Here is a 24,867-nt window from a genome sequence, read left to right on the forward strand (position 1 = left end):
TTTCACAATCACACTTGATCTACAATGGTTTTCTTTTGATTTGAACTATAGCTAGAATTAGTCAAAGATGAATCAAACTTCTCAAGAGGAAACTAACCCACTAGTGAACTACAATCCCAACTTCGTGGCAAACTTGAATTCTGTTTGTTGCAGCTGTGAAAAATCCTTCCAGAGAGCCAAGTAGAAAAGAATCCACCTGGCAGTGTAGGGAAGGGTGAGTACCAGATTCTTTCACCTGACATCCATTGAAATTGGAGTGATACGTTCATTGGTTTGGAAAACAGTCTTCTCTGTGTTGTCAGAGTACAAATTAGAGAACTCTTCTTCATTTGCCAATGAAACGCAGCTGGACTCCAAGATAAAAACCTTGGTACAAACTCCACCCCTGGCTCATTGTCTTATAATGGGTCTGAGATTAAATGAAATCCCATAATGTCTAACGAGAGTCATGGTGCGGCTTAAGGCTGGGCTGACAATTTACTGGTACTGGGCTCCAAATGAGCTCCTGATGATCGGGAGAAACTTAACAAGATGATGATTCATCATCCAGGGGGACATTTAACATATTCTGGTCAGGGAGATCTGGATGGGGAAAAAACCCTCAGTGGTTTTTCTGATAGGACTTCATGAGGACAGCTAATGTTAGGCGGTCTATCTTCAGTAGGTTATGGTTTCTCCTTGATGCCACAAAAAGCATAGTACGCTGTTTCTGTCAGCAAACTACAATGTCACCACAGGATTTGATCCACTCTGGATTTAGACACAGAGATGTACCTGCGCTTGTGGGTGAGTCTCAATAGCAGTATGCTGGTTATAGACAGTTGAGTTGAGCGCTAAAGGATGAAGAGAGTGATTGGAAATGACAGTAGGGGAGATGGATGCCATCTTCGCCTCTAGGTGTATTTAATTTTAGCAAAAAGACTGAATCTACAGACTCTCCGGGGACGGGAAGCTGTTCTGTTGAAGCTAAGTCCTGCCTTATGAAATTCTGTCTTTCAAAAGTTTGTACTGGGCCAACCATAATTAGAACCAACAAAGAAAGCAGTTAAGGGCAAGGAGGACGAGCCAAGCATTGCATCATCACTTTTAAATCCTCTCTTCTGGTTCGGTCGTAAACATTGAGGTTTGATGTTCTGCCAGAGAGAAACCATACAGCTACTGACGTCCACACAGTCGACATTGCACACATTCATCAAATTAATCGATCAACTCTGCACAATAATATTGACAATGCATTCAAAATGTCACTATCAGTCAGCCTCTACATAACTAGACAGATCATACGTGAGCTGCACAAACTGTATGTATAGAGCCGCATTGACAAGACGGCAAATTAGAGGAGACTGACCTGGATGAAATATTGTTTGTGACTGAAATTGTTGCGCAACAATGAAAAGCTGTTACAGGAGGCTAGATGTTGGACGAAACAGCAATCAGTCTGCCATTCAGTTACCCAATCAATTCACAATTCACTTATTATTGCAATAGGGCACGTCATTTTAAATTTGTATACAATATGTTGCAGCTTTTGAATGTCATTTTGATTTAAAGTAGTTTAGACTTATAACAGTCACCAATACTGACACTGTATAAAACTAATCAATCTTTTTCAGTCAGATTATTTGCAGTGCTATATAATGTTATGGTAGAGAGTGTCCTACAAAAGCATATTATCATCCTGTTATTTTTATTATATGTGAACTTTCTATGCTTCTTCTATAATTGAAAGTCCTTTAAAAGTTATGTCACATTGTGGTAAAGTAAATCTACAGACTGCGACCATTTAGTTGCATTTTTTGACCATTTTTTGGAGACAAATACATTTTATAAGTAGGAGCAACTCTGCGACTTTGATTTTGTTTTTCAAAATCATCATTGTATATTGCCATGGTCATCACATCAATAAAAAAATTACAAAAGAAAAAACAATTCAGATAATCTTTAAATGAGTCAGCTATCATCACATGTTGATTTATTTAAATGTTGCTAAATACTGATTGGTGCACAGATGTATGTGACATCACCATTTGTCCTTCAAACTAGTAAGAAGAGCGAGAAGAAAAACAACTACAGAAATCTCTTGTGCAATAAGAACAACTGCTGAGATTTTGGCAGAAAATACTATGGTAATGTTGGACCCCATCGTTAATTGTAAAAAGATTGAGAACATAAGTTTTCAGGGCCTTAAATCTAATCATTGAAATGGGGAAATTTGGTAATTTCACCAAAAAAGCAATAAGCAGAGGATCCCTGCAGCGGCTGAATCATTTTGTTGATTCTGCTGCTGCAGTCGTACCATTTCAAGATGTGATCAGTTGCTCCTCTGTACTGAAATGCTCTTTGTGTTAGTTTCAACCGGTGTCTCTCATCAGCAGGCCATTATAAACAAGCTGTTAAACGTCTGGAGTCATCACATCAGCATCTTGACCTTTAAAACAATTTCCTGAAGACAAACACAACCTGTACTTCTTCCCTCTGACACTTTATTTAAACACACGATTCACTGTTTTGAGCAACTGTTTGCTTACATGAATAGAAAGAAAAGACAAGGCCGGAGATATAAAATTGGACACTGACAGTCACTGGAACAGACTGTTTCTTGCTCATCATCTCTGGCTCTTTGCTATTTAAGTGTTTGGGTTAAAAAAAAACAAAACAAAAAAAACAAAAAACACACATTTTGTAATTCTGTTTGATAAAGCATACCCAAATTGTAGGAAAAGATAAACATAGTTGCCTGCCAACATTTTGAGAAGATCTATGGCTGCTGGTAAATTCCCATCCTGGGAAAGAAGTCAGCTCTTTCGTCATCAGCCCAGCAATACTCGGGTGCATGGATATAAACTTATGAATATTGCATCTATGATGAATGAACAGAAGAGAGAGAGGAACTGAAATCATTAGTTGATTATTTAATGTGCTGATCGACAGAATATGTATGTTATTGCTTAAAAGTTTTGTTAGTTTTGCACCGATGATCGGACAAAACAAAATTTGAAGACACCAACTTTGACTCATGGAAACTGTGAGGGACATTTTTCATTATTTTCTGACATTTCATTAAAAAAAAAACTAATGAAATCATTGTAAAATAAGTCAGGGTTCATGAACAAATCCAGAGCTCCTATTAATCATCTGAAGGCTGACATGATTAGTATGTCCTGGTAATGTTTGTCAGACAGAAACTGGAGTTTAGCAATGAGAGTCTTTAAGTATTTAGTGGCTGAAAATTGTCCCAAAAATTTGGTAAACATTACAGTACATTAAAACCGCCCTGAATTGGTTCAATATTATGAAGTCAAACACACTAGAGAGGCAAACAGCTGACAGCACAGCTGAGACCAAGGAGTTGTGCTCCTTCAGGGGACAGATTCAACCTCAAAAACGCATCCATCACATCTGCAGTCTTCCATTCAGCAGCTCTAAAGAGAACAGATATGAGCTATCCAGGCTTTAAAGAAGATTGTTTGAAAATCCATTTTTCAGTCTCTGGTCAGGAAACATTCAGCTGGAAGAAAACAGTTCCATCTTGCACACCTGAACATTTTCTGATCCTTATTCCTGTTTTTATATCCTTAAAATTTGGCCTCAGCTGTTGCCATTGGTATACAGAGTTCTTATTAGTTGGGTTAGCTACAAAAGGGTATTATAAAATTTACGATTTTTGTAATATTAACATTAAAATGTTAAAAACTTTGTAATATTTTTTGTTGTTTACTTACACTATCCCAAATGTTTTCAACAATGTTCAAACACAAAGCAATCTAGTTTATTCAAAGTGACACTGTTTAATTTTGCAAAAACTTTCGGGAAAACATCAAGATGATACACCAGTGAGGAAGAGGGCTGGAGAGTGTTACTAAATGTAACATGAATATGACTTGAATACAATACCTCGTCCATGAGGATAGATAGATTTTCATTAGCAATGGCTGTTGTGTAACAATGAAAACACCTTCTATGATCCCACGCTACTTATGTCTTTTGTTTTGTTGATCAACAGATAATTGGCAAACAGTCCTTTGTTCCAGCTTTTCCTTTTTGAGGATTTACTGCTTTGCTTTGTTTTGAGTTATAATAACCTGATATTGTCAACTTGGGTTTCAGGAAACTGTGATGGGCATTAATTTATTTATTATAATATTTTTGAGACCAACTCCACTGATTAATTTAAAAAAATAATCACAAGATTTAGCGATAATGAAAATGATCATAAGAGCCCAACCGATATACTTGTTTCCTGATATTGTCACCCGATATTGGCTGATCACAGATATATCAGTGTTTATATTGTCTGAAATGCATCGATATGAAAACTATTTTACTTCTATAAGAGATTATAATACAGAAAAGGACGCTTAGGGTAATTTATAATTATTGAATTCACAGTGAAGTTTAGGTTTTCAGCGCCCTGATGTGTTTTGGACAATAAAGTTTATTGTTAAACAGTAAAATATCCTGTCTCTGTTACATACTGTATATTTGTCACAGGTGTTTGATAACCACATTAGAAGGATCATTTAAAAAAATCTGTGTACTGGCCGATATATTGATATTATGAATTTTTCACTTCCTTATTTCAGTTTAAGCCCAGAAAATTTAGGCTGTAGTTGCAGCCTAAACATCTATTGAACATTTCTATGACAATTTCTAAATCTGAAAGGTTTTGCAACACCAGGTAGATGAATATTTTGCTTATTTCAATAAGATGCAACTTATTTTGTAGGTATAGTTTTAGGGGTTCTTGACAGAAGCTTAAGAACCACTGCTTTCAATGTTTCCTTACGGAGAGCATGGAGTAGGTATGGTAATGCGAATCATGCTCATTTGATTTATGATTTGAAAGGACATTATGGACCTCGTTATTAAAGTTAATAAAATGTTTTTAATGTTCCAACTCTCCTGGCTAGTTTAAACCTGCAACCCTAAGGTAACTGCATATCAGTGAAATAGCCTCAGGTATGGAAAGTGAGTTCATTGCATAATTTTCCAGGTCAGGCTAATATTATCGTCATACATCATGTTCTATAGGAGTTGGAAACGGCTGTGACAAGGCCCTGGGGCAGAGCTGTCTTATTTACTGATGGAAGTGGGTCTGCTGGAGCAGCCGACTAAAACCTATTTACTTTTCTTTAGCACAGACTTGAGGGATGGATAGAGAGAGAGAAACACAGAGAAAGACTAACACAGGGAGTTGAACAGGCTAATCTAACAATTAGTATTCACACAGCTGCCTTCCCCTCGCTTCCTTCATTTACGTATGATAAATTCCGGTAATGAAACAGTGGATGGAATTTACACAAAGCTGATTGAATTTCCTCATTAAACATAAGAAGGCAATCATTAAAAATGAGCCTGTAAATCTTCCACACTGTATAATGGAACAGACTTAGTGGGGGTTTTGGCATGTTCCCCTGGGGAAAGACTGTTATCTGTGACTGAGTTATGTGTTTCAATCTAGGTCCGTGTATGAAAACAACTTCTTTACAAACTATCGTGTAAGGAATTTGTGCACATTTGACACGTTTTTATGTTTTATTTACTCCAACATACAGAGTGAAATCAGATTTTTTAAAACAGCTGTCCCATCTCATAAAATGTATTCCCCTAAATATACTAGTGCTGAAAGATGAATCACATTGTCATCGTCGTTGAGATACGACCACGAGCGCTGAAAACCTTCCAAAACACTGACTGAAACGAAAAGTTATCATATTGGGGCCCTGGATACATGAGCCATGCACTGTCACCATTTTGCCAATCAAATGAAGCTCCAGCTAGTGGTCAGTTACCCTTATATTAATATATCAGGTGTGCTACATCTTGATTGCTCAATGGGGTGCACCTGGCCTGGGTTAAGAAGTGCTTAAAAGCTCATTATTGATTATTCTGCTGATTATTTTCATAATTGATTCATTCTAGACAATGTCAGTGTTTTTTAAAATCTTCATCAGTTTCCCAGGGCACAAAGTAACAGCTTGAAACTGCTTCTCTTATCCAACCAACAGTCCAAAACCCAAAGACTGAAACCAACAAATGTTTAACATTTTTGCTCTATCATCCATCTCCAATAATTGGATATTAAGTTTCTTTCAGTCCACTAATCAATAGGTTGACTAAACTGACGGTCTATTCTTCATATCACGCAGGCCAAAAATAAACCAAAATATATTATCTTGTCTACATGTTTCCAGAAGAAGAGTGGCTTTATGACCCTTTTGTGATGCAAAAGCTTAAATGAATCTCTCAGTAAGAACTTGATGTAGACAGACACAAAGGAGGCTAAACATCATAAGAGTCATCTTTGTGCGCTCACTGGAAAAAAAACAGTCTTGACCCAAGAAGTGGCTTCAAACCCTCTTTGTAACACCCTACATACTGTATATATGTTCAAAGTGCTGTCAACCTGTCACTTGTGTAATTTGATAGTGTTACAGAAACATGTGAGAAGCAACCCAGAAATCAACAGCTCAGCTCGAGTACCTTGACACAAACAATGCTGTTCTACTAATGATGTAAGATACAGAAACAGCCCAGAGATACGATGTTCAAAAATAACTCTATGTTATGAAATCTGCTCTCTGTCGTTTTATGTAGTGAAGATTCCAAGGTAAAAATGGATGAAGGACTAATGTGAGACTGCTTTAATCGGACAGAAAACTTACTCAGTCACAACTTCCATTCATTATTCACTGAATAAATAATACACTGCACAGAAAACTCCATCAACCAGAGCCAATCACAGGGCTTGGAGGTCAACTAAAGAAATCCAATTACACAACATACACTCAAGCTATTTGATGCAACACTTGACTCAAGTAGCTGGTGAGGGACAGGTGAAATTATGTTCCTCATGTCTGTACCATGTTGAAGGTAGTTGTGGTTATTAGTTGGTGCCACTGGCTGTATGAATAGTGGAAAAAATCAAGCCAATCCAGAAGTGAATCAAACCTGCTTTATTTTTAATGACCAGCAAGGGGTGACTGCGTGCGTTTATGAGGTTTTCTTTCATTATTAGATGTTCCTTAAAAAGGTGCAATATGTAAATATTGGCCACCAGCTGAACTCAGACTCCCAGCAAGCTAGAGTAGCTAACTGCAGCTAACTCTAACTTTTATGACTGTAGCTACTGTTAGCTTGTTAGTTCAGTTAGCTGTGCAGCTACCCAAAGTGTTGGTTTTTACACTGAGCTTTTACAAAGAGCTTTTAAGGCCCGGTGCTAGCTGGTTAGCATGCTAACTTCAGTAGATATCTCTGAAACAGAATAAATAGACATCTTTGACATAACATCAAAACTGTTATTTCTTCATTCATTTAAAGCTGCACTAATCTATACTTTTTATATAAACAATACACTACATAACTTTGTGTATGGTGAAATGGATTTTGTCTGGTTAGGAACACAGAGAATTATCTCCCAATCCTGTTGTTTCCCACAGCTCTCAAAAGTGTTTTAGCATCTTTCAGGTCTTTGTCTTGGTAAGTGGTTCACAACTCACAACAGTCTCCAGACCCAGTTTCCAGCCACAGCAGCCAAATTGCACTGAAAACCCTGCTGTATGATACCTGCCCAGACAAAGTTAGCACCTAGCCACTCCATGGTGGAGCACTGAGCCACTTCAGAGCCGGATAATTTCCTTAGTACATAACTAAAATTAAAGTTAATATTGGTGTTACAATGGCCAGTTAGCCAGGACCACATGTCTGCTGGATGTGTGAATAAGCACACATCCATATCCCTAACATGTTGGCTATATTTACTTAATAAGGTGATAATGTGTAAGTGATATGTAAAGACCTTTTTTCCCGCCACCCCCTCGCTAAAAATAATCAATTTATAACGCATAATTTGCAATTTTCTCCTTCCTCCCACTATGTTGCATTAATTTTACATTAACTCTTTTCTTTATTGGCAGTTTGCTTGACATTTTGATGGAAATACAGTATATATTGCTGTTACAAAGATGAAGATCAAATGTGAACAGTTTCTCTGCTACTGGCTTCACTGACAAACACATGAGCCTTGAAATGAGTGCAACATAAAAAATAAAAAAAAGATCTAATACTGTAATTGAGTGTATTTGGGCGTCAAGAGCCAGTCTTATCAGCAGTGAAAGCACAGTTACCTCTTTCATACGTGAATGTCATCTTATCTAGTGAAGAGCTTTCAACTCTAAACTTTCACACACACACAGCCACACACACAGCCACACACACACACACACACACACACATCTGGAGCTCAAGATATCCAAACAAGTATTCTCACTGAGAATTTAATTAGGTCAAGAGAGAGAGAGAGAGATCTTAACAAATTAAAAATCCAATTCCCGATCTTATTAATCCAATCATCATTCAGAATAAATTACAATATTCATTATGTGTACAAAAACACTACACACAGAGTACACACACAACACCTGCGAAAACGACATGTACAGGTTGTTAACACTGTCTCAATAAAGATTAAACTTTTTTTTTATATTGCAAAATTGTGTCAGCTCTACAAGGCTAACCAGTCAAAATGCTATTAAAGCCACTGGTCCCTTTATCTTTTCACACAATTAGTAGAAATACATTGCAGATTAAATGTGATCATAGCATTACAGTTTTAATGAGTTGTACTGATCCTCTGCCATTGGCACAAATGCTGTCACAACAGATCTGTGGGATCCTCTCCTTTTAGCTTTATATTTACTTTGGCGCCATTTCTCTGTTCTCTGAGTCCAGCCTTTTAAGCCAACAATCTCAGCCAAGAAAACACAATGCGACAACATGAGGAGGAGCAACATGTAGTGTGTGTGTGTGTGTGTGTGTGTGTGTGTGTGTGTGTGTGTGTGTGTGTGTGTGTGGCTGGGGAGATTAGAAAAGACTTTAAAAAGATGCGGTTATTATCCCTGTTTAATTTGGCTTCTGCTGTACACACACAACCAATCAGACCAGAGAGATCATTCCCATAAACAGACTGTGTGTGTGAGTGCATGTGTGCGCAATATTTAGTAACAAGGCCCTGCGGTCAACTAGCAGCATGATGTGTGTGTTCTTTCACAAGCGGAAAGGCAGACAGAGAATTAAGGCTTTATCAGAAATGGGAAAAAGAAGCATGGACAGAGTAAAATGCCTCACGTCACAACATTCATTAACAGCACAGACACCAACAACTGGCCAAGAGCACAAACAGAATATAAATATATGATAAAGTTGACATTTAGAGGCATCCATAGATGGATGACTCTAACTGACGGCCAATTTGGCTGCTAATCTAAAGGCCAAGGCCGCCAGTAGCAGGGACAAGAGATCAATCGTTTGTGTGTGTATGTGTGTGTGTGTGTGTGTGTGTGTGTGTGTGTGTGTGTGTGTGTGTGTGTGTGTGTGTGTGTGTGTATGTATGGTCTCTCACTCACCAAATAGATTGCTGGAGTGGCCTTGTTTGGAGACGGGCCTGAGCTCATTGGAACCCCAGGCGTAGCGCCTGTAGCTGTCCCACGCATGTTTCATCATCTGACAGGGAGGAGGAGGAGGGGGAGAGAGGAGGAGAAGACGACAAATGAAGAGAGTTAAAGAGGACATTCAACTTCGAGCTGTTACAAAGACAATTAAGTAATTTTCAGGAAATTTTAGGTTTGTTAAGAGCCCAAATGATGGTAAATATTCACAGCCAATAGCGATAGTTGAGCGTTGAACAGTTATATCTTGGTCTACGTGCATATCTTTTAAATTAACACCTAGATATGGATCACTTAACAACTAAACGAACAGTTTTGTTCCCTGTAAGCTAGCACATACAGTATGTACATAAATTTTGTTAGCATTTTCCCAGAAAATGTCAGAAAACCCATCACTAAGACTGCACAATATGGTAAAAAAGTCAGAGTGGGATTATTCTGACTAATAGTATGATTGCTCAATGATAAACATTGGTGGGAGTGACCATTTTGCATCACAGTTTTCATTTTCATTGAAAAAAAAAACATGTGACTTGCCTGACAGTTGCTGGCGACCAGAACCAAACAAACATGTTTTCTTATATCTGGAGAGCAAGATTTGTAGGCCAGGGTTTCTCTGCAGCACTACAGTACTTAATTTTAATTTTTTTTGTTGTTGATTTTTGTCACAAATTTTACCTTTGCTTTGATACTGGCTATATCACAATTTTGATAAAAAGTTTGATTAACAGCAGCCCTACCAACTAAATCTTCCCAAAGCCCAAGTAGATATTCTCAAATGTCTTGTTGTTTTATTCCTCCAAAACCTCAAAGACAAAGAAAATTAGCCATTAGAATGGCACTCAGTAGAGCGCATACCTCCGCCAAGGCCCAACAAGCCCCTTTAATTCAATCAAACTTAATCCAAACTCAAACCCACCCTGTATCACTCAAAATTTTATAGCATCCATAACCTGCTGAACCTTTAATTTAAGATCACCATATCTGGCATTGTTAAGCGACTATTCGAGGTCCCTGGATATCTACGTAATTAACTAAGATGATCTCTATCAGACATCCATGTTTAAGATTGACACATATTCTCACTACTTGATCTGTTCCAGCTAAAAAGGACAAAATCCAATCACAAAAGCAGTCTGGAGCTCTGGATTTAATGATAAATATGTCTGGACCTAAATCAAAAAATAACACAAGAACAACATCTGTCAACATGTTCTAATCTGAAACAACATCCAGTACAAGTGAAATCACATGTTCAACAGGCTCCTTTGAGCACTGGGAATGTGTATTAACTTGTATTGTATTAACATGTCACACAATTAAAATACTCCTTAGATAAAACTTAAGTAGTATGTTAGTCACTGCAGCTGCAAAGATTGACTCATTCAGAAGGTCTATTTAATGATGTTATTCTGTGCATCAGGTGGCCAATGACCTATTCAAAATGTCTGTCAGCCAATTATAACTGCTGCCTGATTGATTTGCTCACCACTCGCTCAAAACAACACACAAACATCACTCAATTCCTTGTGAAAAGGGAACATTTTCCTCTGCTGAGTCCCATTATCTGCTGTTGAGACCACCCGATTCCCCCAGCAGGACTCACTGAAGTTTCATCTTATTTTAATCTGGTGCTGGCTGGAGGCGTTATAGCAGCGTGAGCACTGGTTTCCAATCTAACACCCAGACAGACACCCATTTCAATCTCACACGAGGCTCCTCCTCCAGCTCCGCATTTGTCTGTTCCGCTAATCCAGGTTATATAGCATCGTCCCCGAGCTTTCTAGAACCTGCCTCTGGATTAGACACACTAAAACCCTTTATCCTCCACCCTCAGACGAAAGATCTGCACACACACACTTCAATTATAGCCTGCTATTGTCATATACTCACACTGTATTCTGTATATGGAGTGAATGACTGCCACATGCACCTCAGTGCTAGCTTTGTACACCTGAATATAGTGAACCACACCACACAAGCATTCAGCAATGTGACTGTGAAGCTGATGCACAGCCTGTACAATCTCTCCTGGGGGTATTGTATTACTGTACAATACACCCTCTCACTACACATATCCTGTTGGAAGCATATACATGCAAGTGTGTGCACAGGTTTGGATGAGTGTGCATGTTTGCGTGAGAGTGAGTGGCACAGTTACTTTCGTGACTGCCGCTGACTCACTGTTAGTTAGCCCACTCGAGGACAGACACTCACTGAGAATAACAATCACTGTAATGATGTCAAAAGCGGGTACAAATGACCACAGCAGGCAGGAAACCAGTGGGTCAATGAGCCAATCAGTGAGTGTGACGACGTGCGGCCAAAGTTAGCAGAGTAAGCCTGTAAACTGGTCAATCAACGCGTCAGTCGTTTAGTGCTTCAGTCAAGCAGAAAACAACTCAGGAAATCATACTGCTGCACCATCCAACCTGTCTCACAGCCATTGTAGGTACAAGGTTAAGAGCGAGAGAAGCTGAAGTGAGGTTCAATAAAATATGAATGAGTTTTTGATAGCTGCACTATATTACAACTATTATTTAAAAAAAGACATTCATAGGAGGCTGTGCAGCTATAAAAACACAGGAAACTGGCAACATATTGCTGATTTCATTTGGCCCATTTGTTCTTTAACAAGTTGTGGTGCTGTAATTTTTTTATTTTAGACAGCCTTCTGACAACATCTTGTAAATAATAATGTGTCTCTGAAAATAATTTCAATTTCTTTCCATTCTCACATTGTCTTACTGGTTGCCACCCGCCAGAAAACAGAAAAAAGAAAAAGAAGTAGGTAAGTAGCTGGCTAGCTACTACCACATTGTGTGGCTACTGTCTGAGGAGATGACAGACGAGAACGTACACTCTACCAGGTAAATATCGCAATTATTCCGTTGGCACAAATTCTTTTCGTGTAGTGATAATCTAATATCATGGCAGCCCTATTAACAATAATCAATGTAGATAGTAGTAGTTAATTTTCTGTGATTGCCTCATCGATAGCAGAAGTATTAATAATTGGCATTTTGTCTATTATTATTATTATTTGTTTAGTAAGTATTTTGAGTACATTTTAATGCAGATTTAGATTATGATTTTCAGATATTTGACTGATGATGAACAGCGTACACTGAAAAGGGGTGTGTTGCCAGGGCAAACTGACAAGAAATAACCAGAAATAGCATAGAATATTTTTGCAGAAGAAAGGCGAACAACTTGAAAAAATAATATTATTATTATTTCAAATGGTTCGTACATGACCACAGGTGCGGTGCAGGTGCACGGTAACAACCCAGAACACTAGAAAAGAGGACTAAGTACCCACACGCTCTGATGCTCCCAATAATTTATTCTTCTGTTCATCCTGTGAGCATGACTGACAACGTCTCAATCAAAGATGGTCTTCAGCAGGTTACATCATGCAAGCTGACGAGCCTGCTGCATGAATAGACTCTGATTTCATGCTTTTCATAGAACAAATGGTTATTAGATTGCAATACATTAGAGAATATGGCATACTGTGCTCGAGAGGGAAACGGGAGGCATAATTAGCACAGTTACCTCTCAGCCCTTGTGCTCCATATGCATCTCTCACTTGTACAAAGACACACAGATCACCACATCAACACACACTCACATACAAACATGCATTCGCGAGGTTCAGTATCGGTGTAACCCTTTCTGACAGGTAGGTAATTCCTGAGATTCAAAAACGATGCTCTATCTTCACATGTGCCCTTATTTTAAACACACATAGACACGAAAACACAGAACAAAAGCCACTTCATTTGCATAACATCTCCCACACACATCAAAAGGACAGCCAGCGATAGCTTTCCTCCATTTAAACCCACTAATTAAAGCTAGTGAGCCTGCTAATTACTGTTCCTATATGCATGTCACATTAAGAGATCGACTCAAACACTCTTGTTCAAGTCCACATGGGCACTGCAACACATGAGAGGCAGCGGATCTGAGGTCTGTTCAAGGATGTTGAGATCAAGACGACAGAAAATGGAAAAAAATAACAAAGAATTAACACTGTAAACAAAGTGGCACTGGATAAAATTACACAATTTGGAAATGTATAAAAAGCAGCTATGAGATTTTACATCTAAATTACAGCTTTTATCCCAACAAAGTCAGACAACACTCAACATACTGATATTTAAGTGTTTGCACAAAACTGAAAACTCAATGAATGATTGTTTACGTTTACGCTTCAGTCAAGAGTTTCACTGACACGGTTTTTACTGGTTTCATCTGCTCAGGTTGAAGCTATATCAGAATAACAAAGGTGTTCGTTTTCTCGCCCTACCAGTTTCAATAATGGGCTCATCAAAGACACGTCAATCAAGCCTGGTCTGCACACACCCTGACAGAAATCAGAGATCTTATCAAACCAAATTAATGACTATACCTGTCTGGGTGTATCAAGATGTGCAGGTCATTACAGGTACCCTAGTCAACTGCCAAATACATAGTGTATAAACATACATGCAATTTGCATTGAAAGAGGATATGTAGACCCAGTTACCACTACTTCTTTTTTCTCAAAACTTTACCAGATTGGTGACTTGCTTGTTTGCCCGTTTTTCTATGTGGGGAGGATTTGATTATTCTACTAACCACTGGTATCCAGCCACTCCAATGACATTACAGCTGCAATGATTCATCGATTAGTTGTCAATTATTAAATTATACTAGACGTCAACTCTTTTGATAATCTTGTAATCAGTTTGAAAAACTTTTTTTTCTTAAAAAAGAAGAGACATAATACTCACAGTCCAGATTTTAAACGTGAATATTTTCTGGTTTCAGTTCGAGGCCAACCCATAATGGATCATTTTGGCCAATGCTGACACCAATATTTAGGAGAAAAAATGAGATAAGTAATGGATGCAGGATATTTTGAATATTAACAATAAACATTATTGTTCAAAACTGCATCACTGCACTGAAACAGTAAATTTCACTGTGAATTTAATAGTTATAATTTACCCTAAGCATGTTTTTCTCTATCATAAAAGACGTTTTCATATCGGTGCACACTGGACAAAATTTACACCCAGATATTATCGATAATATTGATCATCCCATAAATCGATCAGGCTTAGTTTCTGTACTCAACTCTGACGTTTCTTTGGGAAACCGACCATTTGTTGCAGCCCTAATGTCATTTTGAGTAGTCTTAATACTTTGTTAGCCACTGTATAATTAGCATACAGTAATACAGACAATGCAGTTGATTTCGAGAATATATACTATTTAATTATAAAGACAGTGTGTCACTTAAGCAGTACAACAAAATGTCTTGATATAAAAAAAAGTAACACACAGGCAGAGTTGAATTTTCTGTATCAGGTAAACTTTGAAGACACAAGACACAGAAACAAGGAAACAAAGGCAAGGATTTGTTTGTTTAGTTCAAGACAGACTGCCCCCTCCCAAACAGGTGTATTAACCTATTAGCAGAAGGAGGGAAACAGGCTAAGCGGTTGGGCAGGCTTACATCATGCTAGCAGTTACAGCCAAAAGGCATTTACCTGAATAGCTTTTAATGATATCATGAGGAGTGGGGTGGGACAGGAACGAGAGTCTATAAACTAGCTCGGACATGTTAGCAAGCCAGGTTATGTTCAAAGGCCTTTGTCTCCTAACATACCACAACTGAACTGTCCTGAATTGTTTGACAAAATCGGAGATATGGGTGAAAATGTAGAGGATTTCCACAAACTGTCATTGTAATTAAATTACATTTTGGAAGATAGCACAAAATCACAGTCATTTCATAGGTGAGGGGTGTTGTTCTCTAACTCGGTATGTAAATGTAAGCGTGCCTCACAGCACTAAACATCGAAACATTTGTGTGCGTTAACCGTTATTGGATTTGCTGCTCAGGATCCCTATGTGTTGACTCTAATTGGATTAACCGCTGAGGATTTTCTAGGCTGACCGACCGCTGTTATCAGTGGCTGAAGCCATTTCAGACATACAATAGCTCCATGCTAACTGGCTCTGTGTTTAAGGTGTAATGGCTTTTCTAGGGCACCAGCATCAAGTCCAATCTAACAGGAAGATCTTAAGTACATACACAGCTGCTCTCACCTCAGGAGTTCGCAGTCACACAGCTACAGGCCAGGGATCAGATTATTTAGTACAGAATGGTTGCGTGGGAAGTACTGATAATCACCCCGAGTGGAGTGTCTGTGTTCAGGTGGCATGTCCTACCTATCCTCTTGGATCTATGCTCTTCACTTGTTATACTATCTACATTTATCTGTATTTTCTAGGGCTGCAACAATTTTTTTTTTTCTGCTGTCGATTAACGTTTCAGTTATTTTCTCTCGAGTAATTGTTTAGTTGTTTGGTCTATAAAATGTCAGAAAATGGTGTAAAATGTTGATTAGTGTTTCCCAAAGCCCAAGATGACGTCTTCCAATGTCTTGTTTTGTCAGCAACAGAAAGATACTCAGTTTACTGTCATGGAGGAGTAAAGACACCTGAAAATATTGACATTTAAGAAGCAGAAAGAATTTAGAAAATTTGCTCAAACTGATTAATCGATTATTAAATAGTGAGCGATTCATTTATCAATTGACAACTAATTGACTAATTGTTCCAGCTCTGGTATTTTTTTGTCAGTAAAAAATTTTATACATCACGATTTTCTTGATCTATTCCCTACAAATGTCATCTATTGCATGCCCATCCATCCTGAAAGAGCGATCCCTTTCTCTGCTGCTCATCCTGAGCTTTCTCCCTTTTTCTGTAACTCCATTTAAAGGACTTTTAAAGGGAGTTTATTCTTATCCGTATGGGGGCTGTAGGGACATAGGGTGTCTCATGCTGTACAGATTGCACAGCCCCTCGAGGCAAATTATACTTTATGATTCTGGCTAAGTACAAGTGACTTGACATGAGGATCACCTCCTCCTCTCGCTCTTCATGTCATTCTTATTCTCTTTTGTCTCCGTGCTCCACCTCCTCTCTCAGCCTATTGATCTGCCACAGGCAGTGAACTAATAACTGTGTTGTGTTTACTGGTGACATACAAGCACATATATATATATTGACATACATCCATGTGCACAATCACATGCACTTCCAGAGCCTTGTCTACAGCTGTTTCCTGTCAGCAGGACAGCTAATGGAGGAGAACTTGTTTTGGAGCATGCCAACACAATGCACAGGGGAATAAAACGCCTCACACATTCTGTTTGTACACACAATGTTAACATGTTATGTTCTTGTAGTGAACATGTCTGTTCATTTCAGTGAGTATGTGAGCATCAAAATAGGAAATTACTACATATTAGGTGTCACAATTTCAATTCTAACTCAAAAAATGATCAAAATGATCTTTTAATTTCAATTAGCTACATAAAAAGCAGGATCTGCGATTCTCCCAGTGATTTCTTACTCTCAAAAATCCCATGTACTTCTGGACATCCAAAGAAAAAGACAGCTAGCTTACCGGTAGCTTGCAGATGCACTTCCAGACACATAACCTGTGTTTGAAGACAATCAACTGACTGGTACCACAGTTAACTCCTGCTGCGTTGGAGATGTTGGGTTTATTTTCTTTTTCAAAGATCTTTTACTGATTTATTTGGGAGTTACTCTCAGTGGATCAAGTAACTGAGTTTCTGTCTTTTGTTGTTTGTTACCGAATCCGAAGGGTGGTATTTTTTGTTTTACTGGAATCTTTGGTCTTCGTGGATATCATTTCACCTTGCAAAAGACACCAGTATAAAACCAAGTTGTTAAAGCTGCTGTAAGTATTATTTTCTTATTAAAATATGTGTTAGGTCTATATTCCAAGAGTCATCACTCTTTGATCAGTAACCCATGTCCCTCCTCCTCTTCACTGCTCATGCAGTAAAAGAAAAAAGACATTTTCTGGGATATCTGCACACTTTTTGGTGGCAGAGAAATCCATAAAGAGGCAGTCCTGTCTGATCATGAACACACAGAAGGCAGGATCCTCCTGTTAACCAGCAATGACAAGGCTACCAATTCCAGCGCTCCCGGTGACGGCTTATATCATCAGACAGGCAAGGTGAAGACAAACACTTGAAGAAAAGAAAGAGGCAAAGACAACTGCCTCAAAAAACAAAGGAGTCGTGCAAGTGTGGTGACGTAGAGAGGAGGGAGGGGATTGCTAACTGCGAAAAAGACAGGAAGTCAGGTAAAACGATGCCAACGCTTAAAGCAGCTTTAAAGAATTTAAAGTGGAAATGTCAGGGCATATAACCAATGACTAGCTGATCTTTACAAATCCAGATACGATTGCCTAGAACAGCAATGCACATCACTGCTGAAAAGAGTGTTTAAATCAAACACCAGTTTGTATTGTATTTTGAAGAATCATGACTCCCCTATTATATATGATTATTTCTATATATTTTTCTGTAATGTTATTTTTTTTACATTTTTATTTGATAACAAATAACAACTAATATTTTTCTACATTCATCCATATTTCAGTAGACATTAAATAATAGTAAACTGACACATTTGTTGAAATGGAAACAAAAAACAAACAAAACTGGAGCAGGGAGACAATTCTGCCGCTGTTCGAGGGGGTCCATCAGAGAGTACAGCACCCTGTCAAATGTTCATTTGAAGCCAACAGCTTACATGAAGGAAGCAACTGCAAATAGTCGACTGTCCTTTTCTGAATTACACACATTGCTACAAAAAATATTTATTTAATTATTACTCAAAAGACCTCTGAAGCTCTCAACATTTAAGAGTGCTTTTATCAAAAGAAATTTGATGAATATGGTTTATTTTTCAGTTGTAAGAGTACAACTGAAGGATTTTTACTTTTATCTGTATTTTTGTGGATCTCATCTTAATTGAAAACCTAGGGGAGATTTTTTGACAAATGTTTTGAGACAGCACTCTACACCACCATCATCAAAGGTTTTAGGATAGGATTAAAGATTTAGGATTTCAACACTAAATCAAGAAAAGAACAAATAAAAAGACAAAATTAAAAAGAATAAACGAAAGACATTAAAGTCAAGAACAATTTGGACGCCTGCCTCAAGTGGACATTTCCCACAAAACAAATGTTTAAAAATTAGACTTTGAAAAAGAAATGTGTTTACACAGCATTAAGGTCCAACCAAGTGGTATACTACCACAGATGGGCATTGATGTACAGATGTCCACTGAGGCCTCATTTAAATGTCACCAGAATGAAAACCTGCCATTGATTCAGTGTGTGTGATTTTACACAGCTGTTTGTACACACACAGAGTGATGATGGTAAATCATTAACTGGTGTGCAAAGATCTGAGGGTAATGACCCTGTTTGCTTCAGAGTGCCTTGAGTACTCTGTAACTGAGGGTATGTGTGTGTAAGTGCGTCTCCCCCAGAGGCTGCTGTGGTGAAAGTGAAGCTGAAACTGAAAACTGTCTCAGGGGAAACACTTGTGACAAACGCCCTTGTAACAGGTGCATTACGAGTGTGTGAGAGAGAGAAAGAGGGCAGTTAGGTGACAATATGGTCGTTGGGCAGATAAGGACATCAGACAGCCAACCGGCATGTGGACCGCACAAACATCACACACACACACACACACACACACACACACACACACACACACACACACACACACACACACACACACACACACACACACACACACACACACACACACACACACACACACACACACACACACACGTGTACAATCTGCCTGCCAAAGCAGCATCCCCAGTGAGTGTGTGGTGAAGTACAGATGCTTGACTGCTTCACTCCCTGCCATCTCAATGAGAGGAAGATAAAGACAGAGTGCAATACTGAGAGAAAACAGGCCGGGTCACAAAAAGCAAGGACATACTGTAGACAGGAAGCAGGCAGAAACGGCTGCCGGGTGTAAATATATCGCAAAATACTTCATATAGTAAATTAAAATTAATAGTTTTTATCAATCCTTAATAGAAGCCTTGAAAAGGAGGGATAAACCTATACATAACAATCTGAAAAAGAAGAATATAGCTGCATTATTTAGCCTGTGAGGCTAATGGAAAGTGCTCTGCAGGCCACTATTGATTTATAACAGTCTTTTAGCAATGGTTGAGCAAACTTCTGAAATATCACTTTGAAGTTGAATCAGATTCCTGACGTCAGACAAATTCCAATAAAAGTGACTCAGATTCATTGAATTGATTGAGATGAACACTGTTTTTAGGGTGCTGTTCACCATCTGTTGTCTGATTCTCATCAAGAAATCACATACACGTTCAAAAAACCTCTTATTTAGGGGGCATAAAACTTCTACATAGTTGTTAGTTTGCCAAAGTTTGTCGCTAAATAAAGCGTTTGTAATTCAGCTCTCTAACAGCAATCTATCATCTTCACGTATTTATGCAGGCACAGACATGAGCTTACCCAGGTAACAGTTACCATTTCCTTTTCTGTTCGTTTCATTCCCAGCACTTCTTCAAAACATGTGATTTCCTGTTTATCTCCCGTCATGCAGCAGGTGTTTGGAAGCGCAAATCTTAAGCTTTCATCAAATACTTGCAGGTTGACTCACTACGATACACAGCAGCTGCTCGGTGCGATCAACAACAGCCTGTTTGCAGGTGAAAGGGCTTTGAAATGTTTCTTAAAGCTGCTGCTAATGTAGCTACAGGTTTTTTTACTTGTAAGGGTTTCACTGTGGAGTTGCCCCAAGACTGGAACATATACAGAAATTGGTATTTGAAACATTTTTAAAATAATGACAAATGGTCAAATAGAGCAGAGAATTAACAGAAGAACCTAGTTAAAAAGGTGAAACACTAGAGCTACAACGATTAATCGATTGGTTGCCAACTATTAAAGAAGACCTATTACGCTTTTTCATATTTTATATATGTTCTTGTGCAAGCCCACACCAACAGAAGCTCCTCCTTTCCCACAAAAAACACTGCTCCTGAAACGCCTCATCAGTAGTCCCGTCTTTAATTCTGTGACTTTATGACATCACCATTTCACACATTTACTTAATTTATGTCTAGCAGCTCGTGGCATGTAATTATTGATTCAGCACTGCTGTTCTGCTGTTGTAAGCGGTGCTGGCACAGGCATGTGTGAGTTGACCAATCAGAACAGACTGGGTATTCAGGAGGGGGACTTTAAAGAGACAGGAGCTAAAACAGAGCATTTCAGACAGAGGGGGAATACAATGCTGCAGCACTGGACAGTATGAGAAAACTGATGTGTTTTTGAGCACTAAACCATGTAAACCTGTTCTAGTAGTAACCCAAAATAATGATGAAATGAAAAAAAAAATTATGAACCTGAAAAAGAGCATTATATGTCTCCTTTAAATTAATTGTCAACTGTTTTGACAATCAATTAATAATTTGAATCATTTTTTAAAGAAAAAAAAGTCTAAACATTCTTATTTGTCACCAACATTCTTTACCATTTTCATCAATCGGCTAACCGAGAAAATAATCAACATATTAATCGACAACGAAAACAATCAATGAAAATAAGCAAGTGTAATCTGGGCCAGTTTTCTAACAGATAACCCCTTCAATCTTTGTCATTTCACTGCATGAACTAAAGCTTCAAGTGCAGGAATAGCCTTGAGAACAGAGCAATACAGCAGCAATTCATCAGTGGTACAGAAACGAAGAAAAAGCAGAGAAATGCATGCTTTTGATTTCAACAAAGTAAAAATTGATCAAGTAAGTGCTTGTTATCCTTACAGGAGAACTTCTGTAAATTCTTTTTTACATGGTTGTTGATTCACTTGCTGCAGGGGTTGTTTACCAGCTTTGTCTGTGTTTATGCTATCCTGAATTTAATCTCTCCCTCTATATCCACCCCCTCTCTCTATATGGGGATGTAAGAAACAGTGTGCACCTCTGTAAAAAATATTACTGCATCTCTCTCAACCCTATCTCTGAGGCCAGACAGCCTGCTGCTGCTATACTTCACACAAGCCCAATGCATGGGTGCTGATACACACACACAGGCTTTCATGGGAGTAAATAAGAGCACATTAAACATTCGCTATGATCAAGTCGGCAAAAACAAGCATAAAAAAATAAGCTCCTTGCATCATGTAAATAGTACATAATATACCCTGAGTATCCATGTATTTCAGAGAAAGTAAAAGGAGATTGAAAATCTTGACGGATGGAGAGAAGGAAGATGCCAGGTCTGACACATTAAACATCATGAAATAGAAATGACATTTTGAAATGTGCCAGACCCTGGGGCTGCATCTATATTAGAGGAGAGAAGACGGTGGGAGCCTCGAAGCACCATTACACCACTTACACAGGGACACTGCTGAAAGGCCTGGAAACATATGGGATAAAACTAAGAATATTATACATGGCAAGTTTTAAAGGGGACCTTTTATGCTTTTCCTTATTGTCTGTCAAATAGAAATTACACAGTGCAAAATGTTCATTTTAAACAAGGCCAAAGTTTCAAATAATTAGGTAAAGGTATGTAAAGTAATCCCTGTGAGCAAAAACGATTGTGTTTCAGACTGCTCTGAATGTAACAGTTTTGTTCTACTTTCATGACGACCTAGGCCTGGGCGTTGAAAAGTCTGTCAGGATTGTGAAGTTTCATATTGGTCGATATAGATAATTATTGATAATTTTTCATTTTTATCTTTTTAAACACTGGGTTAAAGAAACAGAGACTAAAGCGCGGTGTTTTAGATAAAGAATGAACTGAGTTGCTGCATGAAGTGCTAGTATGAGATAAATAAGAAATGTTTTTCAAACTGTGAATATTTTAAAGCTATTCTAGCTGTCCCAGAATAAAAAAAATTGAGCTGGAAATGAGCATATTAGGTCCCTTTTAAGGTTAGGTGCACTGAAGGGGATTGGTATGTAACACTTAAGCTCAGGGGCAGCTAATTGGTTCACTGAGTTAAGAGTTAACGCTTTTCCAATCGGGCTCTGTCACAAGAGACACTCATCCCAGTACAAAAACCACAGGTGTAGCCACTAACATTAATAAAGGCTCTGTTCCATTCGATGCCAGCCTTCACAATACCAAGCACACCTAAATGGAATCCAGCTATTATCAATGTCACCAGTCCCACCTGTGTTTGAAGGCTCAAACTGTCCACCATTAGAATGCTCTCTTCCAGGCACAGCGCAACAGCAGGTGCCGGTGTATTTTGTCCCACCTGTGTGTGCAGTATTAACCAAAGTATGGCATGCAAATGAGTCCAGTTACAAATAATTAGAATTACAAATGTGCGGATATAATGGCCAGTTACCCAGGTGCAGCCAGTCCTCAGTGTGCTGCAGTTTAATGATGGAGAAATAAAGGGACAAATTTCTCTCTGGTGTCGGGCAGCACGTGAATCACAATTTTGCAGACGAGAAAGCCTTACAAGAGGAGGCAAATCGAAGCCAAGCTTTCCACAAATAAAGGCTCTTGAAAGCTACAACATGTGATTTTTAGAGGCATTACAGGTGAGCAGGTGGTGAATAACTCTCTTTGAGCTGAGTAGTTAAGAAATTTGTTCCTCAAGTTGTGGAGAGTATTTTGTATTGTTTACTCATTTACTTCAAATCATTTTAATTTAGATTACTGATGACCACTTTTGAAAGTATGCCATTATGTTTCAGGATTTTACAATCTGTCCTCTTGCCTTCCAGGCAGCCATTCGTTTCCTCTTTGGTTTAAAAATCAATTTGCAGAAAATCACTTGAGTGGTGTAATTCATCAAAGTGAACATATTGCGTCTTTTTGTTATTGTCATTAAAGTTAAACCATAATTGCATGGAAACAAATTTGTGAGTCCAGGTTGACGCACAAAAAAATCTGGAGTGCATTACCATTAAACAATAAGTTAACTCTGTGGCTCAGGTTTTGCTACAGCAGTCAAATATATCCATCTTTATTTCTTCAAAAAGTTGGATAGAAATTGCAGCCAACACTTATGTTGACAGTGTTTCAATCTTCTGGTTTCATAGGAATGCTCAACACAAATGCATATGCAATTGGCCCTGAGGGAAAGTGAGCTCTGACACTTGGATGAACCTGTTATTCTCAGCACAATTCCCTTGTGCCGACTTATTTAAGCAGAAAACAAGGTTTTTCTTGCCACAGTTCCTTCTGTGCTGGTAGAAACCTTTAAAAAGGTACAGCACACAGAAGCCCTGACATTTCTGCTTACAAAACTTGCTTTCTGACCCATGCTGTTTTGGAGCAAAACTCACCACCTAACCATTTTTCCACCCCGTCTCTTCACATGTTCTCACTGCTCAGAGACGGAGGACAATATCCATCTCTCCGCCTAGGGACCAGTTCTTCAGGGATCAGTGAGGGATTTCCTAAGCGGTTTAGTATTTCAGCAGCCATATATGGGTCAGTATTGTACTGCTGGAAAAAGGATGCTGCCTCCACACAGTCTCCGCTGACAGAAAAGTGGGTTTAATACTTTTTCCATGATGGCTAGCTCCAGCTTCAACAGGAAACAGGGCTCTACGTGAAACTATTAAAAACTTAACTACAACTACAACAAACAGTAATAAACTTCCGATAGCTACAATCTGATGAAAACAAGTTTCATGCCATGTTCATGACACCTTCAGCTTTATTACACACAGTCTCACATAGTATCTGAAACTCTTCTTGAATGAAGGGGATTCAGAGGTTTTCTTCTTTCAAGGACACATCAGTGATGCACTGAGTCTTTTGCCACATCTTCACTGGCAAATCCAGAAGGATTGCATCTTTTTCCTGACCTCATGGAAGGAGAAAATCTGTAGCAGCAGTTTCAACAAAGCAATTTTTTGTCAAAACACACTCACAAACAACACAAATTCTGGCTATTAAAAAGTTTGAAGGAAACAGGAAATGGCACAAACAAAACTGTGAGCAGCGACAATGGCTGTGTTTACAAGTTATCTGATTGGCTATTAAGTTCAACATCTTCTAATAAGGCCCTACAAGCAAACTGTCTCCAACAGTCCAACTGTCTCTGAACAACAGCACTGGACCGACACACCAAAACAAAGGATTCAATTAATATTTCATGAAAAATGATTTTCCTCAAGAGCAGACAAACAATGCACTGATATTTTACACCTGTCAGTGTAGTCAACCAGTGTTTCCCACAGGATTTCGTGAGACTATGGGGGGTGGACCTCGTACCCCTGTAGCGAGGTACTGGGCCCTGCTCCCCCGGAAGAAAATTTTGCACATTTTAACGTTTAAGGCAATCTGGTGCGCTTTGAGCAACTGTATGTGTATAGAAGGGGGTGGGGCCGTAGACTGACTGGGAGTGAGAGACACTTTGGTGAAGCAAGGATGGGAAACGTTACAGATCTTTATGAGACCATGGCACAGCAAATTAGACTGACTGACGGGCCGCCAGAGTCTCGTTAATTAATGGGAAACACTGGTTCAACTCAACTGATTTAACTAGTC

The 24,867-nt window shown here is 38.6% G+C and overlaps 1 protein-coding gene across 1 annotated transcript in view; it reads right to left on the reverse strand.

The window, feature by feature from the left end:
* Window positions 1–24,867, reverse strand: part of man1a1 (mannosidase, alpha, class 1A, member 1) — a 163,848-nt gene that overhangs the window by 111,342 nt on the left and 27,639 nt on the right. Inside the window, exon 2 of the mRNA XM_073492518.1 lies at window positions 9,405–9,501. Within this exon, the coding sequence (XP_073348619.1) occupies window positions 9,405–9,501 (97 nt within the window). The remainder of the gene's footprint in view (window positions 1–9,404; window positions 9,502–24,867) is intronic.

Source organism: Pagrus major, chromosome 22 (assembly GCF_040436345.1).
Source record: "Pagrus major chromosome 22, Pma_NU_1.0".
Lineage (NCBI taxonomy): Eukaryota > Metazoa > Chordata > Actinopteri > Spariformes > Sparidae > Pagrus > Pagrus major.